This window comes from Phragmites australis, chromosome 2 (genome assembly GCF_958298935.1).
Source record: "Phragmites australis chromosome 2, lpPhrAust1.1, whole genome shotgun sequence".
Classification (NCBI taxonomy): Eukaryota; Viridiplantae; Streptophyta; class Magnoliopsida; order Poales; family Poaceae; genus Phragmites; species Phragmites australis.
This window is the reverse complement of record NC_084922.1, coordinates 38464405-38487818: the sequence shown is the minus strand read 5'-3', so window position 1 is coordinate 38487818 and position 23414 is coordinate 38464405. Positions and strand designations below refer to the sequence as shown.

General features: G+C 37.0%; 1 protein-coding gene across 1 annotated transcript; it reads left to right on the top strand.

Annotated features, from left to right (window-relative positions):
* The first annotated feature begins 218 nt into the window (after nucleotides 1-218).
* LOC133908728 (VQ motif-containing protein 4-like) lies at nucleotides 219-1433 on the top strand. Its single transcript, XM_062350867.1, has one exon. The coding sequence runs from the start codon at nucleotides 364-366 to the stop codon at nucleotides 1078-1080; it is 717 nt and encodes a 238-aa protein (XP_062206851.1). The 5' UTR covers nucleotides 219-363; the 3' UTR covers nucleotides 1081-1433.
* Nucleotides 1434-23414: the final 21981 nt, after the last annotated feature.

Below are 23414 nucleotides of genomic sequence, written 5' to 3'. Positions count from 1 at the left end.
GAACCATGAGTTCAGTCCACAAGTTTATCACTACCGCTTCCCCACCACCACACTACCCAACACAGCCGAGTGGAAAAAAAAGAAAAAGACAAAGAAAACTAGAGAAAAACCAACATCAAAAGGAAACCAAAGCAGGAAAATAAACAGAATTTAGAGAGAGAAAGAGAGGGACGAGGAGAGAGAAAACATCCATCCAAAGTCTCACTCACACCACCAGCGATGCACCTCTAACTCACTCCTCTCCTCTCTTCTTAACCTCCCCACCCTCTTCCTCCACTCAAATCTTCTTCTTTCTCTTCCTCTCCTCCGTCCTCCCCCCTTCCTCCTCCTCACCAACACCAAAACCCAGGAAACCCACACTCAATGGAGGTTTCCACCAAGCAGCTTCTCCCCATGACTCATCAGCAGGACCCCAACTCCCCTTCGTATTCCACCTCCTCATCGTCGTCGTCATCCACCTCCCCGTCTCACCCCTACCACCGTGCCCAACCCCACAACCTCCCACCGTCCCCCCGGCCCGTCCCACGCACCATCGACACCACCCCCTTCCCCACCACCTTCGTCCAGGCCGACACGTCCTCCTTCAAGCAGGTCGTCCAGATGCTCACCGGCGCCGAGCAGCCCGCCAAGAACGACGCAACGACAGCAACCGCGGGCAACAGCGGCAACTCCGGGACAAACGGTGCCGGCCAGGCGACGAGCGGGCCGTGCCGGCCCAAGAAGCCGTCTTTCAAGCTGTACGAGCGGCGGAGCAGCCTCAAGAACCTCAAGATGATCGCGCCGCTGGCGATGGGCCCGCCGCCGTCGCCGCGGAGGCCCTCCGCCACGCCAGAGATCCTCTCGCCGAGCGTGCTGGACTTCCCGTCCCTCAGACTCAGCCCGGTCACGCCGCTGACCGGCGACCTCTTCAACCGCTCGCCGGCGTCGTCCTCCTCCGAGGAGGCCGAGCGCGCGGCAATCGCCGAAAGGGGGTTCTTCCTCCACCCGTCCCCGAGGGGCGCCGAGCCGCCGCGCCTGCTCCCGCTCTTCCCCGTCACCTCGCCCAGGATGGCCGCCTCCGCGGCGGCACCGTCCGAGTGAGTCAAGATCCCAACTTTGATGGCGCGCGCGCCTCTACTCCTAAGTTAGTACAACATGCAACGACTACTAGTCTACTACTGCAACCTTCGCCGTACTGCTCCTTCGTCACAGTTTTAGTTTTGTAAGGTGTTTGCTGCTGTTCTTGATCGACGCTGCTGCTGTAATTTTTGCTCCCTTCTTGAAAGGAAGACGGAGTTTTTTCTTCTTCCTTTTGGAGCCGCGACAGATTGTACAATCCGAGCCGAGACTCCGGACTCGATTTCTTGATCGCTCGCGGAACCTCCGAAATGAAATGATGGATGGATCAGTTATTAATCAATTAATCAAGCTCAATTTTGAGCTTATAGTGCCTAGCTCGTTTCCTAATTCTGACCGGTTTACAGTGTTGGAAAAGGTAGGCTATTTTAGCACAAATTAAAATTTCTCTACTACGTTTAACTTAGTAAATTATACTAGTAGGGTATTATAGATCGTTATTATTAAATATGTAGTACAGTAAAAGAAAATTTGAAGCTTATAGTGCCTACCTCGTTTCCTAATTCTGACCGGTTTACAGTGTTGGAAAAGGTAGGCTATTTTAGCACAAATTAAAATTTCTTTACTACGTTTAATAACTAGTAAATTATACTAAGTAGGGTATTATAGATCGTTATCATTAAATATGTAGTACAGTAAAAGAAAATTTGAAGTAGACTGATCTAACGTAATACATGTCAATGTAGAGAAGAAAACTCTTTGATCAGCTCTGAGTAGATACGTCACACTTCTCAACTAGTTCCGAGCAGTACTTTGTGTTCCTCGATCAGCTCTGAACAAATATGTTGCTCTTGGACCACCTCCATGATCACGAAGAGAAAGCCTCGACAACGTCCTCGATTACAAAGAGAAAGTAATTGATCACCTTGATCATCTCTTCTATTAGGTGCTCGCGCTTCTCGACCATAGAGCACGATCAACGCGCTTCTCGACCATAGAGCATGATCAGCACCGCGATCTTTCTATCAAGGAGATCAGCGTTGCAATAGCAGCAACGTCTCTATGGTATCCACACGTATAAGGATAGAACGTTGTACACCGGTATGCTAGTATCACGCGCCCGATTATGATTTGCAGGGAGTTAAAAAGAGAGGGCGACAAGATTTTGATGACGGAATCCACTATTGTACCCATAACTTTACCTCATCTTATATAGAATACGCTAATAAATTTTTAATCATATTAAAATCTATCATCACCCTAAATTCTAACAAATCTTTATCATACTAAATCTTACTTACAGATTTAGTCTAGATTTAGTCTGCATATATGATTATCTTTATTGCATATCACCACCATACAGTCTCCACTCCGTCTGATGTGGCAAAAATCCAAAATTAGACAACATACATGAGCGTTTTTGCCGAAATATACAATATGTTATCGTATTTATAATTTTAGCATTCGTATTCGATACATTATTTACCGAAAATAAAATTTTGATACACTGTACGCTGAAAAACCATGAGCCCGGTCATATTCGGCACACGGTGTACCGATTATGAGCTATAGTATCGTATTCGGCACACGGTGTGCCGAATATAGATTTTTTGACGTACGATGTACCGAAATCTATTTTCGGTAAATAATACGCCAAATATAGATACTAAATATATAAATACGATAATATATTATCTATTTTGATAAATACATATATATATATATATATTGCCTAATTTTGAATTTTACCGTCTGAGGTCAATTCTGTTTGCCTTTCCCCCTGTTTCCTATTTGGTTTGATTCCTTCTGATCCCGGGCCACTGTTCGTGCGTCAGCGTCAGCGCTCATAAATACGACATTTTTGTAACTTTGCGGATTCATGCACGAAATCTGGAGCCGTAATAATTCTGGTCAAAATTCGGTGTACCAGCAACACTTGCAACACACCTGGACATCAGGTACTAGCAGACGCAGACAACAGAGGTGCCTTTCGTCCTCCTGCAAAAGCTCAGACCTCAGACTTTCCTGACAAACTCTGCGTCTGCCAGTCCTATTTCCGAGAAGTTCTCCGGCAGACCAGTGGCAGGTCGGAGCTTGGATCATCTGCGATGGGGCTGGGGCAACAACTGAGCCAGGGCCACCGCATGGGCTCCTCCTGCCACTCTGATTGTTCAAGGAACAGTTAGCAGTCCAGCTCCGATGACCCCGTTTGATATCGCAAGGCTTACAGCTGGGCTCACTGTTGCGGTTATAAATGAGATGATCTATGTTTAACTGTTCGGAAATTGTCTAAGGGTTGATTAATCGAATAGATATCCGTTAAAAAATATATCTCTTCAAACGAACACCCTTTTAACATGTATATACATACATAACAACATAATGAATAATTTTTTTAATCCACTTGTTTATTGTCTCATTACATTGCAATCTTATCAAACTACTCATAACATGTTATCACCACTTTCGCTCTACTGAGCCCCAAGAATAACACGAGGCACGAATGCCTTCATCAGTTGATTGATTTCTACCAGAGTCAGTCTGATAAAAAAAAAATATGACTTATGAATAATTACACCATAAATTCTATACTTAGTAAAACAAAATATTTTCAACCTCTTACTAAGAGAGAAGAAAATATTTTGAAAATCGTTAATCGCAATGCAGTAATTGTTGGCCTAGGTCATGCCATAATTACTCTCCCTATGAGTACTAAAGTCATAATTGATGATACTCTATTGTATCCTGATTGAACTCATACCTTACTAAGTTATAGAGATATCCGTAAGAATGATTTCTATATTGAAACTCATGATGACAGCAAAGAGGAATGTCTCCTCTTAAAAAAAATAACGGATATGACAAATATGTATTTGAAAAAAATTCTCTATTTATTGTCAGGATTGTACTACACATACAAACCTGTAACAAATGTTATGTTCATTGTAATTTTCACAATGTAAATGCATTCCAAATTTGGCATGACCACCTTGGTCATCCCGTTATAGGGATGATGCGAAAAGTTATCAGCAATTTTATTGGTCATGATTTAAGTGATGCTAAATTTTCACAATATTTGGATTTTATGTGTACTTCATGTGCCACAGGAAAGTTAATTTTAAGACCTTATTACCTTAAAATTTAAGCGGAATCACTCAAAGTCCTTGACATATTCAATGTGATATATGTGGTTATATCCAACCATTAACTGGAACATTAAGATATTTCATGGTTCTTATAGATGCATCTACAGGATGGTCTCACGTGTGTCTATTGTCCACACGAAACCATATATTTTTCAAAATAATGGCTCAAATTATTAACTTATGAGCATATTATCCTAAACATCGAATTCAACTCACGCGCCTTCAATGACTAATTGTGTGACTCTAGAAATTCAAGTTCAGCATTCTATCACATATGCCTATACCAAAGTTACAAGAGATTTTCATCAACTATTTAGATTCTGGAGAATCATATGACTGAAAGATTACAACTATTGACACATAAAAAGTATTTGAGTGGAAGGTAGAGTGCCCCTTAACATTTAGAAGAATCCAGGCATAATAAGAATGTACACCTCTGGATGATCCACAATAATTGCAAACAACATCTAAAATAATCTAGATCCTAAGATCATGGTAGAGTGTGAAAAACGTTTTGACTGTACTCAATGGAAAGATACAATCCAAACAGAGATAGACTCACTCACAAAAATAGAGGTATCCATAAAAGTATACTTACACCTCTAAATATTTTTCCTATGGGATTTAAATGGGTTTCGACTATAAACGGAATAAGAACAACGTGGTGATGAGATACAAAGCAAGGTTTGTAGCTTAAGGGTTCACGTAGAGACCCAACATTGATTTTAATGAAACATATTCTCCAGTCATGAGTGGAATCGCATTCCGATATCTTACCTTATTGGTAGTTCAAAATCATTTATCTATACAGCTGATGGATGTAGTGACCGCATATCTATATGTGTCATTTGATTCGGACATATACATGAAGGTTCCCGATGAAATCCAAATTCTGAATCCAAACTCAAATCGCAACATATATTGTGTAAAACTCAATAAGTCACTACATGACTTAAAGTAGTCGGGACAAATGCACTACAATCGACTTAGTGTGTTCCTTCTGCAGAAGGGTTACAACAATAATAACGATTGTCTATGTGTACTCATTAAGAAATCCTTGACATAATTTTGTATTATCTCAGTGCATTTTGATGACCTAAATATCATTGGCAACATAAAAGATATAAATGAAGCACTTGATTATCTAAAGATAGACTTTAATAGCTATATTCACTAATCATTCTGAAATAATTGTATTATATAAGGCATCACGTGAATACGTATAGCTTTGCAGAATGATAAACCACATAAAACAAATATGTGATATTGATTCCATTGAATCACCTACTATTATCTACAAAGATAATACTACTTGTGTTGCTCAGATGCAAACAAGTTACATAAAGAGCAATATCACTAAGCATATTGCTCATAAATTATTTTATCCTCATGAGTTATAACAAAATGAGAAAATAAATATCTTGCAAATTAAATCTTATGATAACCTAGCAAATTTATTCACAAAGTCCTTACCAACTTTGATATTATAAAAAATATATTACTGGTATTGGTATACGATGACTTCGAAATTTGCAAAGATCAAGAGTAGCCTCCTCTTAAATTCAACAAGCCCATACATCATATTGCACTCCTTTTCTTTATGAGTTTTACTTATAAAGTTTCTTATAAATAATTTTTAATAAGACAATATCTACACAAAATAATATATTATATCTTTTATTTTTCCTACCAGAGTTTTTAAAGGAGGTATCAAAGACATATATATTGTTATCTAAACTCACTTATATGTTTTCCTTTTAAAAAGTTTTCTCATACGAGTTTACAATTAGACAATAATCTATATATGCTGTATTATTTTCTTTCTATTTTTTCACTAAGTTTTAAATGAGTTTTTACAGCATATCACTACCACTCTCATATTTTTCTCATGGGATTTTTTAGAAGCTTTTAAAATAAATTATATACGTAAACCAGCATCTATCAAAGAGGAGTGTTAGGAAGAAAAAGAGTTCAAATCTATTTATTCATTGTCTCGTTACATTGCAATCCTATCAAACTACTCACGACAGTTGCGTCTTGCAAAACTGAAGACTACGACGAGTCACACCTTTGGGCGTGGGGGCGCCCCACTTGGTGGACAGTAGAGACCAGTTGGCAGCAGCAAACCAAGGCGTGGAACGGAAGGGAGCGCAGCACCAGCCGCAGTGCGCGAGGAGGAATCCGCGCGCGCGCGCGCATCTCTCGGCTGCGTTTTCCTGCCGTTTTCCCCTCCGCCCGGGCGTGCTGGCGGGGCGGGGCGGGGCGGGGCGTGATCCGGCCGTGAGTTGTGTGGCGGGGCCCGGTTGCCGTGGGGCATTGGCACGGGAGCACGGCCTGATTCGCCGTCTCACCACCCGTGCCCGTGGGGACGCAGGCGCGCAGAAGTTGATAGACCGGTTCAACTACGTCGCCGTCTACCGGTGGGCTCCTTGTGGCTCAGATTCGGGTGAAGACTACTCTGGTTTGGCACGCGTCGAAGCGCAAATCTCGTTTTGTTTCACGAGGGAGATGGGTTCACGTCCGACTGCGAGTGCGAGTGCGACTGCTCAGTAGGAATGCAAATTATAAATTTTTAGAGATATTGGATCAACTCAAAACTCAAAATAATAAACTAAAGATTCAATTTCATCTAATTAAATTAAAAAATAAACTAAATAATAATACAGAACTACTCAGTGTGTACTCACTTACATAATGTTGCTTAGTTGGTACAATTAAGCTGAATTCTATGCATGTGTCTCCTGTTTTCTTTTTAGTAAGACGAATACTTCTAGTAGTACTTCATTTATTTAGAAATAGTAGATATATATATTTTTTTAAAAAGTTACTTTTTTACTTTGACTAACATCTAATCAAATTATAAAAATATCTAGTGTATAAAAATTATACAACTAAGTTCACAATTTAAAATAATTTCACAAATCACACTATATAGGTTTTGTAACTATAAATAAATATTTATGACAAAACTTTAGTTAAAATCACCGAGAAAAAATACATCCACTATTTCTAAATAAAGTATTACTATAGTAACAGTAGCGGTTTTAGCCGTTGAGGATGAGGTTATTTTGCGGTTCTCTCGCATTGGTTAACCTTGAGAAAGGAGCTTTTGTTGGACCATGTAGCCTTCACACCGGTGGTCTTTACCCCACATCCACACTCCACGATATTCCACATCCCATGATTAGGCTAGCTACTTGAACACGGTAAATCTACTCGAGGAGGAGACGGACTGGAGGCGTGCGCTACTCTAGTCTAGTTGCGGCTTGACTGCCTGTCCCTGCATAGCACACTTCTTCTATGCGGCCATGCAGTTTTTCTTCTTTTCATTGCTTTTACGGCCATGTAGACGTGTTTGCACGATAGGCACGACACATGTCGCTACTTCTTTTGCCGAGAAAACAGATTCCGTCCCTCGGCCACAACTTTACCGTTAGAATTTGATTACAGTCCGTGATCAGTTAGTAAATAAGTGTCTTTATTGAAGGGACATGTTCTTCGATAAAGAAACTTTAATTTTTTTTATTGTGTTTATTGGAGAGGGACATGTCTTTCCAATGATACCCCTTCATCATATATATATATATATATATATATAATTCATTGAATCAATACAAGAGTTTTGTTTTTTTATATTGCAATCCTACTCGTAATGTTATCACACACTTTGTTCTACCGCTAATCGGCCAGCCAAGAACAGAGGCACAAAGGCCTCGATCAACAAAAGGGCCTACAAGTACACACCGGCATCAACACAAAGAACAGATTGACCGGTGTACAAAGGAGAACGTCCCTGACTCCAACGGATCCAGAGCGACGACCCAGCGGCAGCGTAGATCACCGGTGAGGCCTTGTCGGCGCTCTTCTCCTCAGAGAGGTGGCAGATGACATCTCTCCATGGTGGATCTTTTTCAAGCGGAGACAATACGACACCTTCTTCTCACAACCAAATGATGACTCACTCCAGGTCCTCTTGGCGCGCAGATCCAGTGATGGTGGCAGCACATGCCATCAGCGCTTTCGCGTTTGCTTCCCTTCACGGTGGCTGCAACGACAACATGACTTCACGAAGGTAACAACTCTTCTCATGATGACAGTCACTGACCACACAGAGGGTAAGTGTCATGTACAAACTTACCATTCCACGATGGAGGATTCCTTTTCTCCTAGCGTGTTCCCCCGGGGAACCTCAGCCCAATGGTGGCTCTCCATGGCGTCTGTCTCAGTTGCCACAGTGCACTACCAAACACCCGACGGTGGCTCGACCTCAGGCTAATGCGGCTGTAGGACCCACCCTCATGGAGGCGTCCTACCTCGAAGGCGAGCGCATCCTGGCGGAGACGCTCGTCCTCTCGGTGGCACCAATCCGCTCCGCCCAATAATCGACGGTGGCCCTCCGGCCATGCCGGAATGATGGCTGCGTCTGCCCCACAACGGCAACCGCCCACCCTCCCAACAGCGGCCTACCTCAACGACAATACGATGTACAAGCCGTGCGACGGTGCCCACATTTTCCCTCATCATATGAGCTTGTCAAGACAGCAACCGCCCAGATCTTGAGGCGGTCAACCCAAGGGTGACCAGCCAGACCCGATCGGATCCAGCGGCAGCCAGCCCAAGGGTGGCCAACTCGAGCCGGCCGAAGATGGTAGCGGTGGCCACCAGCCCATTGGCGACACTCATTCACCCTCCAGCAGCGGTTGTGTGCCCCTCAGGCGGAGGTCAGTCCGAACAGTGGCATCCTATATCGGCCACAGGCACCAACCAAATCTCCAACGGCCTCCTCCCCACGATCCCCCAGCAGTGGGCCATCATGATTATATGGGGCGGGGCGGACGGGGTGAAAACCCTAACCGGTTCCCCCATCCCATCCGTTTTATATAGGGTGGATCCCCAGCCTAGCCGAATGGGCCTCAACCCAGGTTGTCTTGGCCCATTCGGTCGGCAATCAAGAGGTTAATGGTCATTTTACAGAAAAGACATCATATTTCTTTGAAATTACATCATAAAATATACTGTGCATTTTATTTTTACATTTAAACTGTCTAATTTTAAATGTATGGCACTGTATTATATTTACATAATGTAAATATGTATTCCAGTCTCTGTTTTTTCCGGAAAATCTGTAATGTTCAATGTGTTTGCAATTAAGCATTCCCTATAGCATGTAGTTGAATTAACGATCGTGTTAATTTTGGAATTGAGTTTTTTCTTGCATAATTACATATTAATTCACCTTAATTAAGCCCAATGATCTTTTATGACCAAAAGTACTTAATTCAAGCAGAATTAAATGCAAAATTAAGAGACCACCTCAACTAATATTGGTATAACACAAGATTGTGGATGTTATGAAATCTACTGTAATATTTGTAGATTATGCTCATAACAGCAAATTACTCGCCCACTACTGTGGGGTCTACACCATTTTTTGGTGACTACCGTAAAAATGTTAAACCATTACTCTGAAATCTACATCATTTTTTGTGATTACCGTCAAATGGTTTAATCACTGCATTTGAAGTCTACACCATTTTGGTGATTACCTTCTATATGACTATCTCAATTTAATATTTGTGAAATACAAGTAATGGAACAATAATATTTACTGCATATTTCCAGATTATCCACTATTACTACGAGGTCTATATTTTATCATATTAACCTAATGATTACCTTCAACATGTTATTCCAAATATTCTACTTAGCTTAACACAAGGTTATAGGAACATAAACATCTACTGATAAATATCAAATTATGCCTCCTACTGCTGCGAGATCGACACCACATTTGGTGATTATCTTTAACGTGTTAGCTACATAATTTGAGGTCTACACTACGTAATTCAAGTCACAACTTGACTTTACAAAAATTTTGCATCATTATTACAATAATAACATGATGATTTTTAATTTACTTACAGTAAATTAATCAAATATATGGTCAAATCTATATAAGATACAATGACTGGTTAAAAGTTCGATGAACTCGCGCTTGATGGTCACAATTATCCAACATAGACAATGGACGTCAAGATTAATCCTGCATCCCATGGAATATAGTGGTACTCCAACCTCCCCACGAGGGAGATTCGCCACTAACAGATCAAGTAAAATATAGAGCTTTATACATAATAAGACACCAAATCTGTCCGGATTTCAAATCTGAGTATCTGATGGAAGAGAATCCGAGCACTTATGGCTAGCTCTCAAAAACCAGATAAGAACAATAGAAGGCAGTCATTCTGCCCGATGCAAGTTATGAATGGACACATCTCTGACACCAAGATGTCAAGTCCGTCATAGATTACAATCATGTTGTTCATAAAATCTGCTCAAAATTACGTTTCTGCAAAAAGAACCTACAAATACAGTTTAGTTAGATAAAACTTTATCTACTATACTTCCCGCTGATAGGATCTTACAACAACAATACCCTGCAAGAGAATACCAAATTTATTTTGATGTAATCCATGTATTACTGCTTCTAAGAAATCATCATTAGCATCAAATTGGTGCTGCTCCTTTACCTAAAGTACATACTAATATTTAGAATAACAACAAGTTCGATAGCTCTTTTAGACGCCATACAAAGAACTTCAATATTAAACGCAAACGCAACAAGAAGCAGAATCCGGATCAAGGTCAAGGTCAAGGCATTTTCAAACTTGACAAATTTAATATTTGTCACAAGTATGGATGCTACAAGCACTCCACTGAGAAATGTCGCACCCCAAAATATTTAATTGATCTGTATTTCTAATTCGTGGGACGTAACCGACCTACTCAAGGACAAAGATTCGAAACACACTTCAAATCTTCAAACTAACTCCACCAAGGAGGCTAGTTGCTCACAATAAGTTCTACACAAACTAAGTAATAACTAGACTCTTCTGCAACTAGAAAATCCCATGAGCACGAAAAACATGTTTGCCGAATTTTCTTCGCACGACATGTTTGGAGATCTTAACTTGTCTATCAATTCCTTAGATACCATGTTATCTACGTTCTATTAAGTGTTGTAATATAATATTGTATCAGTACTTATGATACTAAATATATATCTAATAAAAAAATTTCATATTAAATTCTTTATTTCTATATATAGATTTCTACGAGAATCAATTCGATGGTGAAAGAAATATGGCTTGTGGACATATGTACCACAAACTCTACATTACAGGGAACCATAATATTTCCAAACTCTTACTAAGAGATAAGGAAATATTTTGACAATCGCTAGACGCGATACAGTGATTGTGGGCTCTGGTCATGCCGTAATTACTCCCTTTTTGGGTACACAAGTCATAATCGATGATCCTTTATTGTATCTCGATTCAACCCATACCTTACTAAGTTGTAGAGATATCCATTAGAATGATTTTCACATTGAAACCCATTATGACAACAAAAGAGGAATTTCTCCTCTTAATCAACGGATATGACAAGCTTCACTATATACCATCTGGATTGTACCATACATACATTAAATCCATAACATATAAAATAATTTTTCCATCTTGATCAAATCAAGAATTGATATGATTGTCTTGGTCACTCTTCCTTAGATATGATGAGCAAAATTATTAACAATTCTATTGGTCATAGTATTTCTAAAATCATCAAATTTGTGTGCACAGCATGCAACACAGGGAATTTAATTTTAAAGTTCTCTTACCTTAAAATTCATAATGCACCATCCAATTTCTTGAACACATTGAAGAACATACATATGGCTCTATTCAATAATTTTATGAATCATCTAGGTACTCTATAATACTAATTGATGCATCAAAAAATAGTCCTACATGTGTCTCTTATATATAAAGCATCACACTTATACTAAACTCATTGCTCAAATAAATTAGAGCAAAATATGCTGGACGTAAGATTAAATTCATTCACATGGATAATATCGTTACTTAACATGCATTCAATTATTGTTTGGGATTTGGACACTACTGCATTAAGTATCATATGTGCACATCCATAATGGTATAGCTGAATCTCTTATCAAAAGATTCAAATTATTTACATGACTAACTATAGAATTGAAATTAGCTAACATCTTGTTGGTAACATGCGACTTTACACACGGCATCATTAAACTAAATCCATTCAATTGCAATCACACGACTCTCTCCATTGCAGTTAATACGTAAAAATTTGGCCTCAGCCAAATATTTCTCATTTGCAAATCCATTATGTTCTGCACGTACTAATATCACCACCATACAACATACATCAAAGGACATTAAAGATTCATATGAGATATAATTATTCGTCAATCATATAATATCACGAGTCCCTCACATGAGACATATTCATTGCCCAAATGCTCATAGCATTTTGAGGACAATTCACAACATTAGGGAGAGATAGATACCACAAAAAATGACAGGAATCATAAGAGAACGTCATACATGTTAACATTCAGTCCTCATATCTACGTACATAATATCTGAATTCTTATTCAGAATATCTTGTATTTGTAACATATTGCAAATAATCTGTCAAGATGCATTTACTGACAACAAAGATGTCACCAAATCCTATATTCCTAATAGGAATATGCCGAAAAGAGTGGAGGTACCAAACAAAACCACTCAACTTCTAAATTATAAGAGAGGGAGAAGGACGATCATAAAGGATAAAGCTTCTTGCAAGCTACCGCGAAAACAGAGGAATTCCTCCTCCACAACAATAAATGCAAATCAACATTAAGTTGATAGATACCTTATGGATATTCACTATCCAAACGCCTATATATGTTTAGCATCCAAATACCCAACATAATATGTACACAAATTTAGACGCTGGGTCATGAGAACACCTTAACTCCATTGTTTTGAGAAAAATACAAAGTTAAAACAAGATAATATTTCCACAAAGTATATTGATTCTATATAATAAATCAATACCAAAGACTACAACTTCAATTGGATTCATAAAAAAAATCCTGGGTAGAGTGCTTCAACACTCAACTTGATCAAATCAAATGTGGTAATTAAGGAGAATCGCTTTCACTCAATACAATATCTTCCCTATGGAAGTAAAATAGATTTTATTCCATAAGTTGGTGAAATAGTAAGACTTGTAACACAAGGGTTCATGTAGAGACCCAGCATCAATTTCGTTGCTACATACCCTATGATATATGTGAAAATTATGTTCTCATATTTAATATCATTGGCAGATCAAATAAATTGGATAGATTCAGACATATAAGTCTGTAATAGACTTCACATTCTGAATCTAAATACAAAACGTAATATATATTATGTACAACTTAAAATCATTCCATGACTTGAAGCGGTTAAGTTGATTGTGGTACAATTGACTAAATGAGTTCATTGCACAGAAGGGTTACTCCATCGATTACATAAGTGTGTTCATAATGAAATCTTAATTAGATTTTGTATCATCTCCAAACCACATACGACAAAATATGTAATTATCTTAAAGATGGAATTCGAGATGAATGATTTAGATAAAACCAAATTTCTCTTAAGTTTGCAACTTAAGCATATTCATTCAAGAATATTTATCCATCAGTCCACCAATATCCAAATGATATTAGACAATTATATCCATCAAACAATTATGGTCATTCAATCCATAAATATGAATCAAGATCCATTCATATTTTAGGTTGATAATGAAATGATATTGAACATAAAATTCTATATTTTAGTGCCATCAAAGCGCTCATGTATCTTGTTAATCGCAACATGCCTGATATTACATTTGCAGATAACTTGTTAGCTTAAACAGCGCGACTCTAACAACACCATTAGGTGAGAGTCAAAGATGATATCCACATATATCTTTATGGCACCAAAGATCTAGTTTTTTCTATTAGAAAATTCAAGATGTAACCATAGTGGGATATCCAAATTGTAGCTATATAATTGATCCCCATAACGCCAACTCACAAACTGATTTTATGATAATATAGTCATCTCATACGAGTCACCAAAACAGATTTCAGTGACTACTTCTACCTATCATTCTGAAACATCACATACATATACATGGCTTCGCAGAATGATCAACAATATAAAAGTTATGTGGTAGTGGTTCCATTGAATCACCAACTAATAATTATCTATGAAGATAGTTCTGCATACATTTCTCAAATGCAAACATGTTATATAAAGAGTAATACTATCAAATATATTGCTCCTAAATTTTTTTATTCTCATAATAGAAGATAGAGATCTTACAAATTAAATCATGTGATAATCTCACTTTTGCTAAGTCCTTACCAACTTTTACATTCCAAAATGTATTCATAGAACTGGTATGCGATGACTACGAGTTTTGCAAGGTTCAGAGCAAGTTGATCCCGATATAATAATATATTCATATTATATTGCACTTCTTTCCTTTGTAATTTTTTCCTATACGATTTCTCATATAAGGTTTTTAATGAGGTAATATCTACATAATATCATATGTCATATTTCTTATTTTTTTTTCTTTTGATATTTTTAAAGTAGGTATCAAAGACATATCTATTGCTCTCTAAACTCGCTTATGGGTTTTTTTTAAAAAAAGTTATTCTCGTATGAGTTTACAAAGAGACAATAATCAATATATGTTGTACCATTTTCTCCTTATTTATCACTGGATTTTAAAATAGTTTTAACACCATATTATTATTATTCCTCCTATTTTTCCAAGATGTTTTTAGTGATTTTAATATGATCCATAGATCATAATTATTATTCTCTAATCTTACTAAATTAGTTTTTGCTATCTAGATTTCTCATATAACCTTTTTAATGGGACAATGACTAATATATATCATATAATTTTCTCCTTACATTTTCCCATTAAATTTTAAAGGTGTTTTAATAGCATATCAACATACCACTCTATCATCATATTTTCACTATAGGGTTTTAGGAAAGTTTTTTAAACAAGAAGTTTACATTACAGATAATTGATTAAAGAGGAGCGTTAAAATTTGATTATAGTTAGTAATCAATTAGTAAATATGTGTCTTCACCGAAGGGACATGTTTATTGGTGAAGAGACTTTAAATCATTTTATTGTGTCCATTGGAGAGACACATGTCTCTTCAATGACACCACTTCATCATTATATATATATATATATATATATATATATATATATATATATATATATATATATATATATATATATATATATATGAAATAAGTCCATTTTACTCCTTCGAACTATCATGTTTGTTCGGATAACTACTGAACTTTTAAACCGTCTATTTACCCCCGGAGTGGTTTTTCTCTGTAGTTTTGATGACGTGGTGACTGTTTTGCCACGTAGCAGCGTGGACATCAGCGTTGTGCAGTAATTCGATTTTTTTTAGAAAAATAATTCATGAAAATAGATTATTCTGAAAAATAGGTTTTATGTTTAAAAAAAATCCAAAAATATATAATGATTTAGATAAAAGTTTTAATATGTTTTTAGCTCTGTTTTTATTTTTGTAAATAATATTTGATGTTTTGTAGTGTAAAATTTATTCCAGAAATGTTAGAAAAGTTTTAATTTGGAAAATAGTTTTAGAAAACATAGATTAATTCTGATAAAGTTTAAATATATTTTCTTTGATAAAATAAATGCTTGTAATATGTTTGTTGTATATAAAATTAGTTTTAATTCTAGAAAAATTAGGTTTAAATCCAGAAAATAGTTTTTGTCGTTTTAGTCGTAGTTTCGCGTCGTTTCTAGCCGTTTAAAATTCGTTTAGCCGTACTTTTGTGCATATTTTGGGCATATTTGAGCATATTTTTGGTACATTTTGGGAACATTTGAGCATATTTTGGGCATATTTACTACATTTTGGTCTATTTAGGCACATTTTGATCACATTTGGTCATATTGTGGTCACATTTTGGCATATTTCGGTCATATTTGAGCACATTTTATCCAAATATTCCCAAAATGTGCTCAAAAAGTGACCAAAATATACCCAAAATGTACCCATATATGACTAAAATGTTTCCAAATATGACCAAATATGCCTAAAATGTTCCTAAATGTGGCCAAATGTGCCCAAATTTAACAAAAATGTATCAAAGATGTGCTCAAAATGTGTTTAAAATGGGCCCAAATATGCCAAAATGTACCCAAATATGATCAAAATGTGGCTAAAATGTGTCATAATGTGGCCAAATGTGGCTAAAATACGACCAACTGTATCCAAATGTGCCAAAATATGCTCAAATGTGCCCAAAATATGTCCAAAAAGTACGGCTAAACTAATTATAAATGGCTAGAAACGACGCGAAAACTACATCTACGAAAACTATTTTTTTGAAATTAAACCTAATTTTTCTAAAATTAAAAATAATTTTCTATACAACAAAACATATTAAAAGTATTTATTTTATCAAATAAAGTGTTTTAAACTTTATCAGAATTAATCTATATTTTCTAAAACTATTTTCCAAATTAAAACATTTATTCTAACATTTTTGGAATAATTTTTATACTAGAAAAACTTTAAATAATATTTACAGAAATAAAAACAGAGCTAAAAACATATTAAAACATATATCGAAATTATTTTATATTTTTTGAGATTTTTTTAAACATAAAACTTATTTTTCGGAATAATCTATTTAATGAATTATTTTTCTAAAGAAAAATCGAATTACTGCGTAATGATGATGTCAGCATGCTGACTGGACACGCTGATTTGGACTGCCACGTGGCGAAACCGCCATCACGTCATAAAAACATCGAGAAAAATCATTTCGAGGGGTAAAATAGACGGTAGTGATAGTTCGAAGAAATAAAATGAACAGTTTAAAAATTTAGATTATTTGGACAAATGTCATAGTTCGAGAGAATAAAATTAACTTATTCTCTCAACAATTCATTAAATCAATACAATAGTATTATTCTTTCAACATTATAATCCTACTCGCAATATTTACCGAGGGAATCACACTGAATTTCTCAAAAGGACACAGACACGGAGATGACTCATCTTTCTCGAGGTTAGTCAATCCAATTAGTCATGCCAATGGAGCTTAAAGGTTCTGTAAACCCGTCTTTGTTGCGGCGGTGCATGTCGTGTGCCACGCCTTCACTTTGTTGACTTGCTTGCACACCCTCATAATTACTACCGTCACCCAAGTCGTCGTCAAGCTGTGTGCAAGGTCTAAAAACAATAAATAAATAAAAATAAAAGTGTTTAACTAATGATTAGGTTTTTGTATTTTTCGTCTATTCAAAATTTAAAAAAAATAAAAATTCACTACTACCTAATTAAGTAAAAAAGAAAAAAAAACTAAACGTAACTCTAAACTAGTCATTGAATACCCACTTAATCGCTCAGGCGCCAGGATCCCTTTCGAGACTCCACCCCATGTTACTGTTTATAAACCGATCTAGATCATTAGTCCCTCTCATGTGATGCTGCGGCGGCAATTGAATTGTGTTTAGGACCCTCTGATCAGCAGCAGCTGGGCTCCATGTGGTGCCATTACCTCCACAAATCCATATCGTTAATTTGTGTACGGCTCGCAGCAACACTATTTCGAACGCAATTAGTCAGTTCACTGCCCTAAGCAAAAGTCCCTTGATAATCATTACTGTACCCGCCTGTCCGAAGTGCGTGTATTTTACTGGAAATACACCTCTGCCCAAAATACTTGCCGATTTGAAGAAAATATCCCTAATTTATGTTTTTTTTCTAAACAAGGCCTACATTGTTCTCTCTTTTTTCAAAAAGAAAAAAAGACTGGAAACGGTCATGAATTTGTTGGTGAATGCATAAGAAAAGGAGTGGCTGTTGTAAGAAGTGCGATCATAGGAGAATATATATCCATATACCGCAAATAACATAACAAGAGAAAAAATTAGTATAAAGGATATACCTGATATTGCAAGAATGAAGCACCAGTTCATGACTAATATATCATTCATTATGTATATAAAGAACAGTACTAAACATTGAAGTGTAATATTAAAATTTGCTCTCAAAGAATACTAACAATAGGCTCCAGAATTATGAAAGACTACTTCCAAGCTGTTTTATATTCATATCATAGATTATATTAACAACTGAGATTACACCTAGATTAAGATCATGAGCAAAATTTCTCTGAAATTACTTCAGCATCCTGGACAAGGCTTCTGAGCAGGTGCATGAGCACTGAAAAAAGGAAACAAGCACCTGTATAACACAAGTCTAGCAGCACAACAGACCAGCAGAGCTCAAAACCCCAATTATTGAGACAAAATTGTATACTATTTTTCTCTAAATCAATCAAGCCACATCACATATCCAGGAGCTTAACACAACTAGGTAGAGAACTGAGAGATAACAAGACCTCAAAATGGGTATGTAGAACCGATCAAAATGGAATAAAAGTGCCAAAACAGTTATTGCCTAGACCATCCAAAAAACAGAGAACTACTCAAGATCTCATCTATTGTACTCAACTTGCTAGTTCGATCTTAATATATGTAATCATCACCGAGCAACAAGAATATATAACCATGTTGTTCAGTGCGAAACAGAGTAAAACTCACAACGAGAATTGATGAAAGGAGTGAACAAGAGAGGCAAGGCACGACTCGAAGGTCGCCGTCCCAGAAATCCTATCACCCACCGTTACCGCCGGGCAAGAGGAAGACGGAGATAGAAAGCCCCACCACACTGCAATGGGCACGTGTGGGCAAGCCTTAGCTGTGCAACTCCGGACACCACCAACCTTCTCTTCAAGCACCAAATCGCACCGGCCAAGCACTAGGAGACCTTGGGCTCCAACTCACCAATGCAAAAACGAGAAGAAAGAGAGAGGGGAAAGCAAAATATGTATCAATCTATGTTCATCCAGGGGAAGGAGAGGAGAATATAAAGGGCACTAGCACTCTCCTGCATGCACGAGGATCGGGCCCTCTCCTCCGAATCAGGCGCGCCCTGAGCCTTCTAGGAGCGTGAGAGGATCTTAGCTCCGATCGTTTCACCACCACCTCAAGCACGATCCATGTACCCCTCTTCCTCATCTTGAGCCCCCTACCGTGAACCCTAGCAGCCGGCTGCTCCAAATACAGTGAGGCCACAGGCCTAGGTGAAGCCAAGGAAAGTAGGCTTGACCAACTGCTAGATTCGACCCATAGAGAGATTTCACACATTAAAGATTCCATAATATACAACATTACCCACCAAAGTTTAAATGTTGAAAGTATCCAGTTTTATATACAGGGTTTGAATAGAGTGTACAGGGTTTGCAATCGGCACGTGTGGGCAAGCCTCGGTTGTGCAACTCCAGACACCACTAATCTTCTCTTTCAACACCAAATCACACCGGCGAAGCACGAGGATACCCCAGGCTCCAACTCACCGATGCAAAACCGAGAAGAAAGAAAGAGGGGAAAGCAAAATATGTATCAATTTGTGTTCATCTTGGGGAAGAAGAGTAGAAGATAAAGGGCACCAGCACTCGCCCGCACACACGAGGATCGAGCCCTCTCCTCCGAATCAGGCACGCCCTGAACCTCCCACGGGCGTGAGAGGATCTCAGCTCTGGCCATTTCGCCGTCACCTCAAGCATGATTTATACGCCCCTCTTCCTCATCTCGAGCCCCCTATTGTGAAAGCTAGCAGGCTGCTCCAAATATAGGGAGGCCGTGGGCCTAAGCTAAGCCAAGGAAAGAAGGCCCGGCCAACTGCTAGATTCGGCGCACAGAGAGATTTCACACATTAAAAATTCCATTATATACAACAGTGGCAACTTTTGTTTACTTTGCTGGTTTTTTCTTGGAAAGAGACGTGGATCACATGACAAGGCCAACTCTACTGTTGCCGGCATAATTAATGAGTCAAAAAGTATTTTCCCCCAATAAAATTATGTGGACAGGGAAAAACATCCCCGAGTTTGCTCAAGTCAAAAAGGTCAGCACAATTATATCTACGCATTAACTTCTCCGGGATAAACATGCAATAAAATAGAGACTATGGTAAAGGACGCGTCTAGTAGAAAAATGTAAATCAAAAACATAAGGGCCCCCCTCGAAACGATTCAAAAACGGTCACTCCTGACCGCCCCTACGTAAAATACGAGAGCAACGTGGATAACGTGTGTGATTCACAGCAACAAGCCAACAAACTTCTCAATTTGAGAAGAAAATGGAGAGCGGAAGCTGACAAAGTTGCACCTTACATGCGCCTCGTGTTTCACGCGGTCAGATGGTGTCAGTCGGAATGTCAGCGAAGGCTGCTATGCGTGCGAAGCCCATTTACAGCTACGAGATCAGGAACGATTTAGAGTTTATCAAATAAAATAAAGTAATTTAAATATTTATTTTTAGTTTACAGTAAAAAAATATAGTATATTAATTAAATATTCTCAATTTATTTGTAGCTACAACTTATAAAATTAAAGATAAAGTTATTGAGTTTTAGAAATTTTTGAAGCTAGCTCTGTCAAAACCCTTACGAGAGCCAGGTTTAGGACCCGGGAATAGTGGGAGTATTACAGTTTTATGGTTACTTCTACATATAGATTCTACATAAGTCAATTCGATGGAAGAGTAAATGTGACTGAACAGTTGCACCATAAATTCTATATTTATGAGAATAAAATATTTTCAAATTCTTACTAAGAGGCAAGAAAATATTTTAAAAATAGCTGGATGCGATGTAATGATTATTGACCCTGATCGTACCATAATTACTCTTCTTATTGGTACTCAAGTCATAATAGATAATACTCTATTGTATCCCGATTCAATCTGTACCTTACTAAATTATACATATATTCATCAGAATGGTTTCTATATTGAAACTCATGATGACAACAAAGATGAATTTCTCTTCTCAATCATAACAACGGATATAACAAGCTTCTCTAAATACTATTTGGATTGTACTATACATACATCAAATCCGTACCATAGATTATGTACAAAATATTTTTTCTATCTTGATGAAATTAAGACTTGATATGATTGCCGTGATCATTCTACCTTAAAGATGATGAAAAATATTATTAATAATTCTATTGGTCACAACATCAATTCCCAAAATCCTCATATTTGTGTGCACCACAAGTGTCACATGGAATTTAATTTTAAGACACACTTGCCTTAAATGACACCTAATTTCTTGAATATATTAAAAAACATACATGTGTCTCTATTCAATAATTTTATGGACCATGTATGTATTTTATAATGCTAATTGATGCATCTCTAAAATAGTCCTAGATGTGTTCCTTATACATAAGGCATCACAATTATGCCAAATTTATTACCCTAATTATCAAAATTAGAGCAAATAATCCTGGACACAGGATCAAATCTATTTACATAGAATAATTTGGTTTTAGGCATTACAACATTAAGTATCTTATGCTCATACTTATAATGGTATAGCTGAATCTCTCATCAAGAGAATCAAATTATTTACATGACCAACCGTAGAATTGCGGGTTTTGGGTTTCGGGTGGTTGGCGGGTTTCGAGTGACACCAACAAGTGAGAAAAAAGACCCTAACCCGAACCCGGGCTTGGTCGGGACCTGACCCTATGGCCTAGCGGGGCTATCTTTTCACCCGCATGGACCCAACCCGACGAGGAAAATTGCTATCCTTACTTATATCCACGTACCAGAAATCTGAACCCTTATTCAGAGCATTTTGTATTTGCAACATATTGCAAATAATATAACAATGCATTTACTTATCATAAAGTTGTCATCAAATCCGATTCCCGCTATTAATGTGCTAGAAATAGTATATGTACCTAACAAAACCACTCAACTCCTAAACTAAATTAAGAGAAGTATGGTCACAAGAGATACAACTTCTTGTAAGCATTCTTGAAAATAGGGGGAGAATATTCTCCAAGACAGTAAATACAAATTAGCATTAAGTTGATAGACACCTTATGGATATTCACTATCTAAAGTCTGTGAATATTCAACATCCAAAAGCTCAGCACAAATGTGTATACAAATTAAGGCACTAGGTCATTGGAATACCTTAATTCTATTGTTTGGAAAATACAAAGTTAAACAGGATAATATTTCATAAACTATATTGATTTTATAGAATCAATCAATACAAAGACTATAAATTTTTGATATATTTCTCCTCAAAATTATCGTACACCTTCAATTTGATCCAGACCAAAAGTCCTAGGTAGAGTGTTTCAGCACTCAAATTTGGTCAAACCAAAAATAGTAATTAAGAAGAATTGTTTTCGCTCAACAACACAATATCTTCCCTACGGAAGCAAAAATAATTTTTCATTTAATAAGATAGTGAAATAGCGAGACTTATAGTACAAGGGTTCACGCAAAGACCCGCATCAATTACGATGCTACATACCCCATGGTATATGTAGAAATTACGTTGACATATTTGATATCATTGGCAGATCAAATGAATTGGATAGATTTAGACCTATACATCCCTAATGGAATTCGATTCAGAATCTAAATACAAATCACAATATATATTGTATATAATTTAAGTCATTGTATGACTTCAAGCAGTTAAATTCATTATGGTAAAACTAACTAAATGAGTTTCTTTCACAGAAGGGTTACTCCAAACACGACTATTGTATATGTGTGTTCATAATGAAACCCTAATTGCATTTTATATCTTCTCCAAACCACACAAGACAAAGTATATAATCATTTTAAGATGTAATTTGAGATGAATGATTTAGGTTAAATCAATTTTTTAAGTCTATAACTTGAGCATATTCTTTCAGGAATATTTATCCATCAATCCACCAATATTCAAATGATATTGGATAATCATATATATCAAAACACTTTTGGTCTTTCAGTCTCTAAATATGAATCAAGATACATTCATATATTGGGTTGATAATGAAAAGATATAAATATAAAGTTTTGTATCTTAGTGTCATTAAAGCGCTCGTGTATCTAGCAAATAGCAACATGGCTGATATTGCATTTGCAGATAACTTGCTAGCTCATACAACATAGTTCCAATAACGTCATTAGGCGGGAGTCAAAAAGAATATCTACATGTATCTTTATGGTACCAAATATCTAGGTTTATTCTATCAGAAAAATCAATACATGATTATAGTGGGATATCTATGATACTGGCTATATATAACTGATCCCTATAATGTCAAATCATATATTGTTTTTTGTAATATAACTTTCTCATATGAGTCATCAAATAGATTTCAGTGGCTACTTTCACATATCATTCTAAAACAT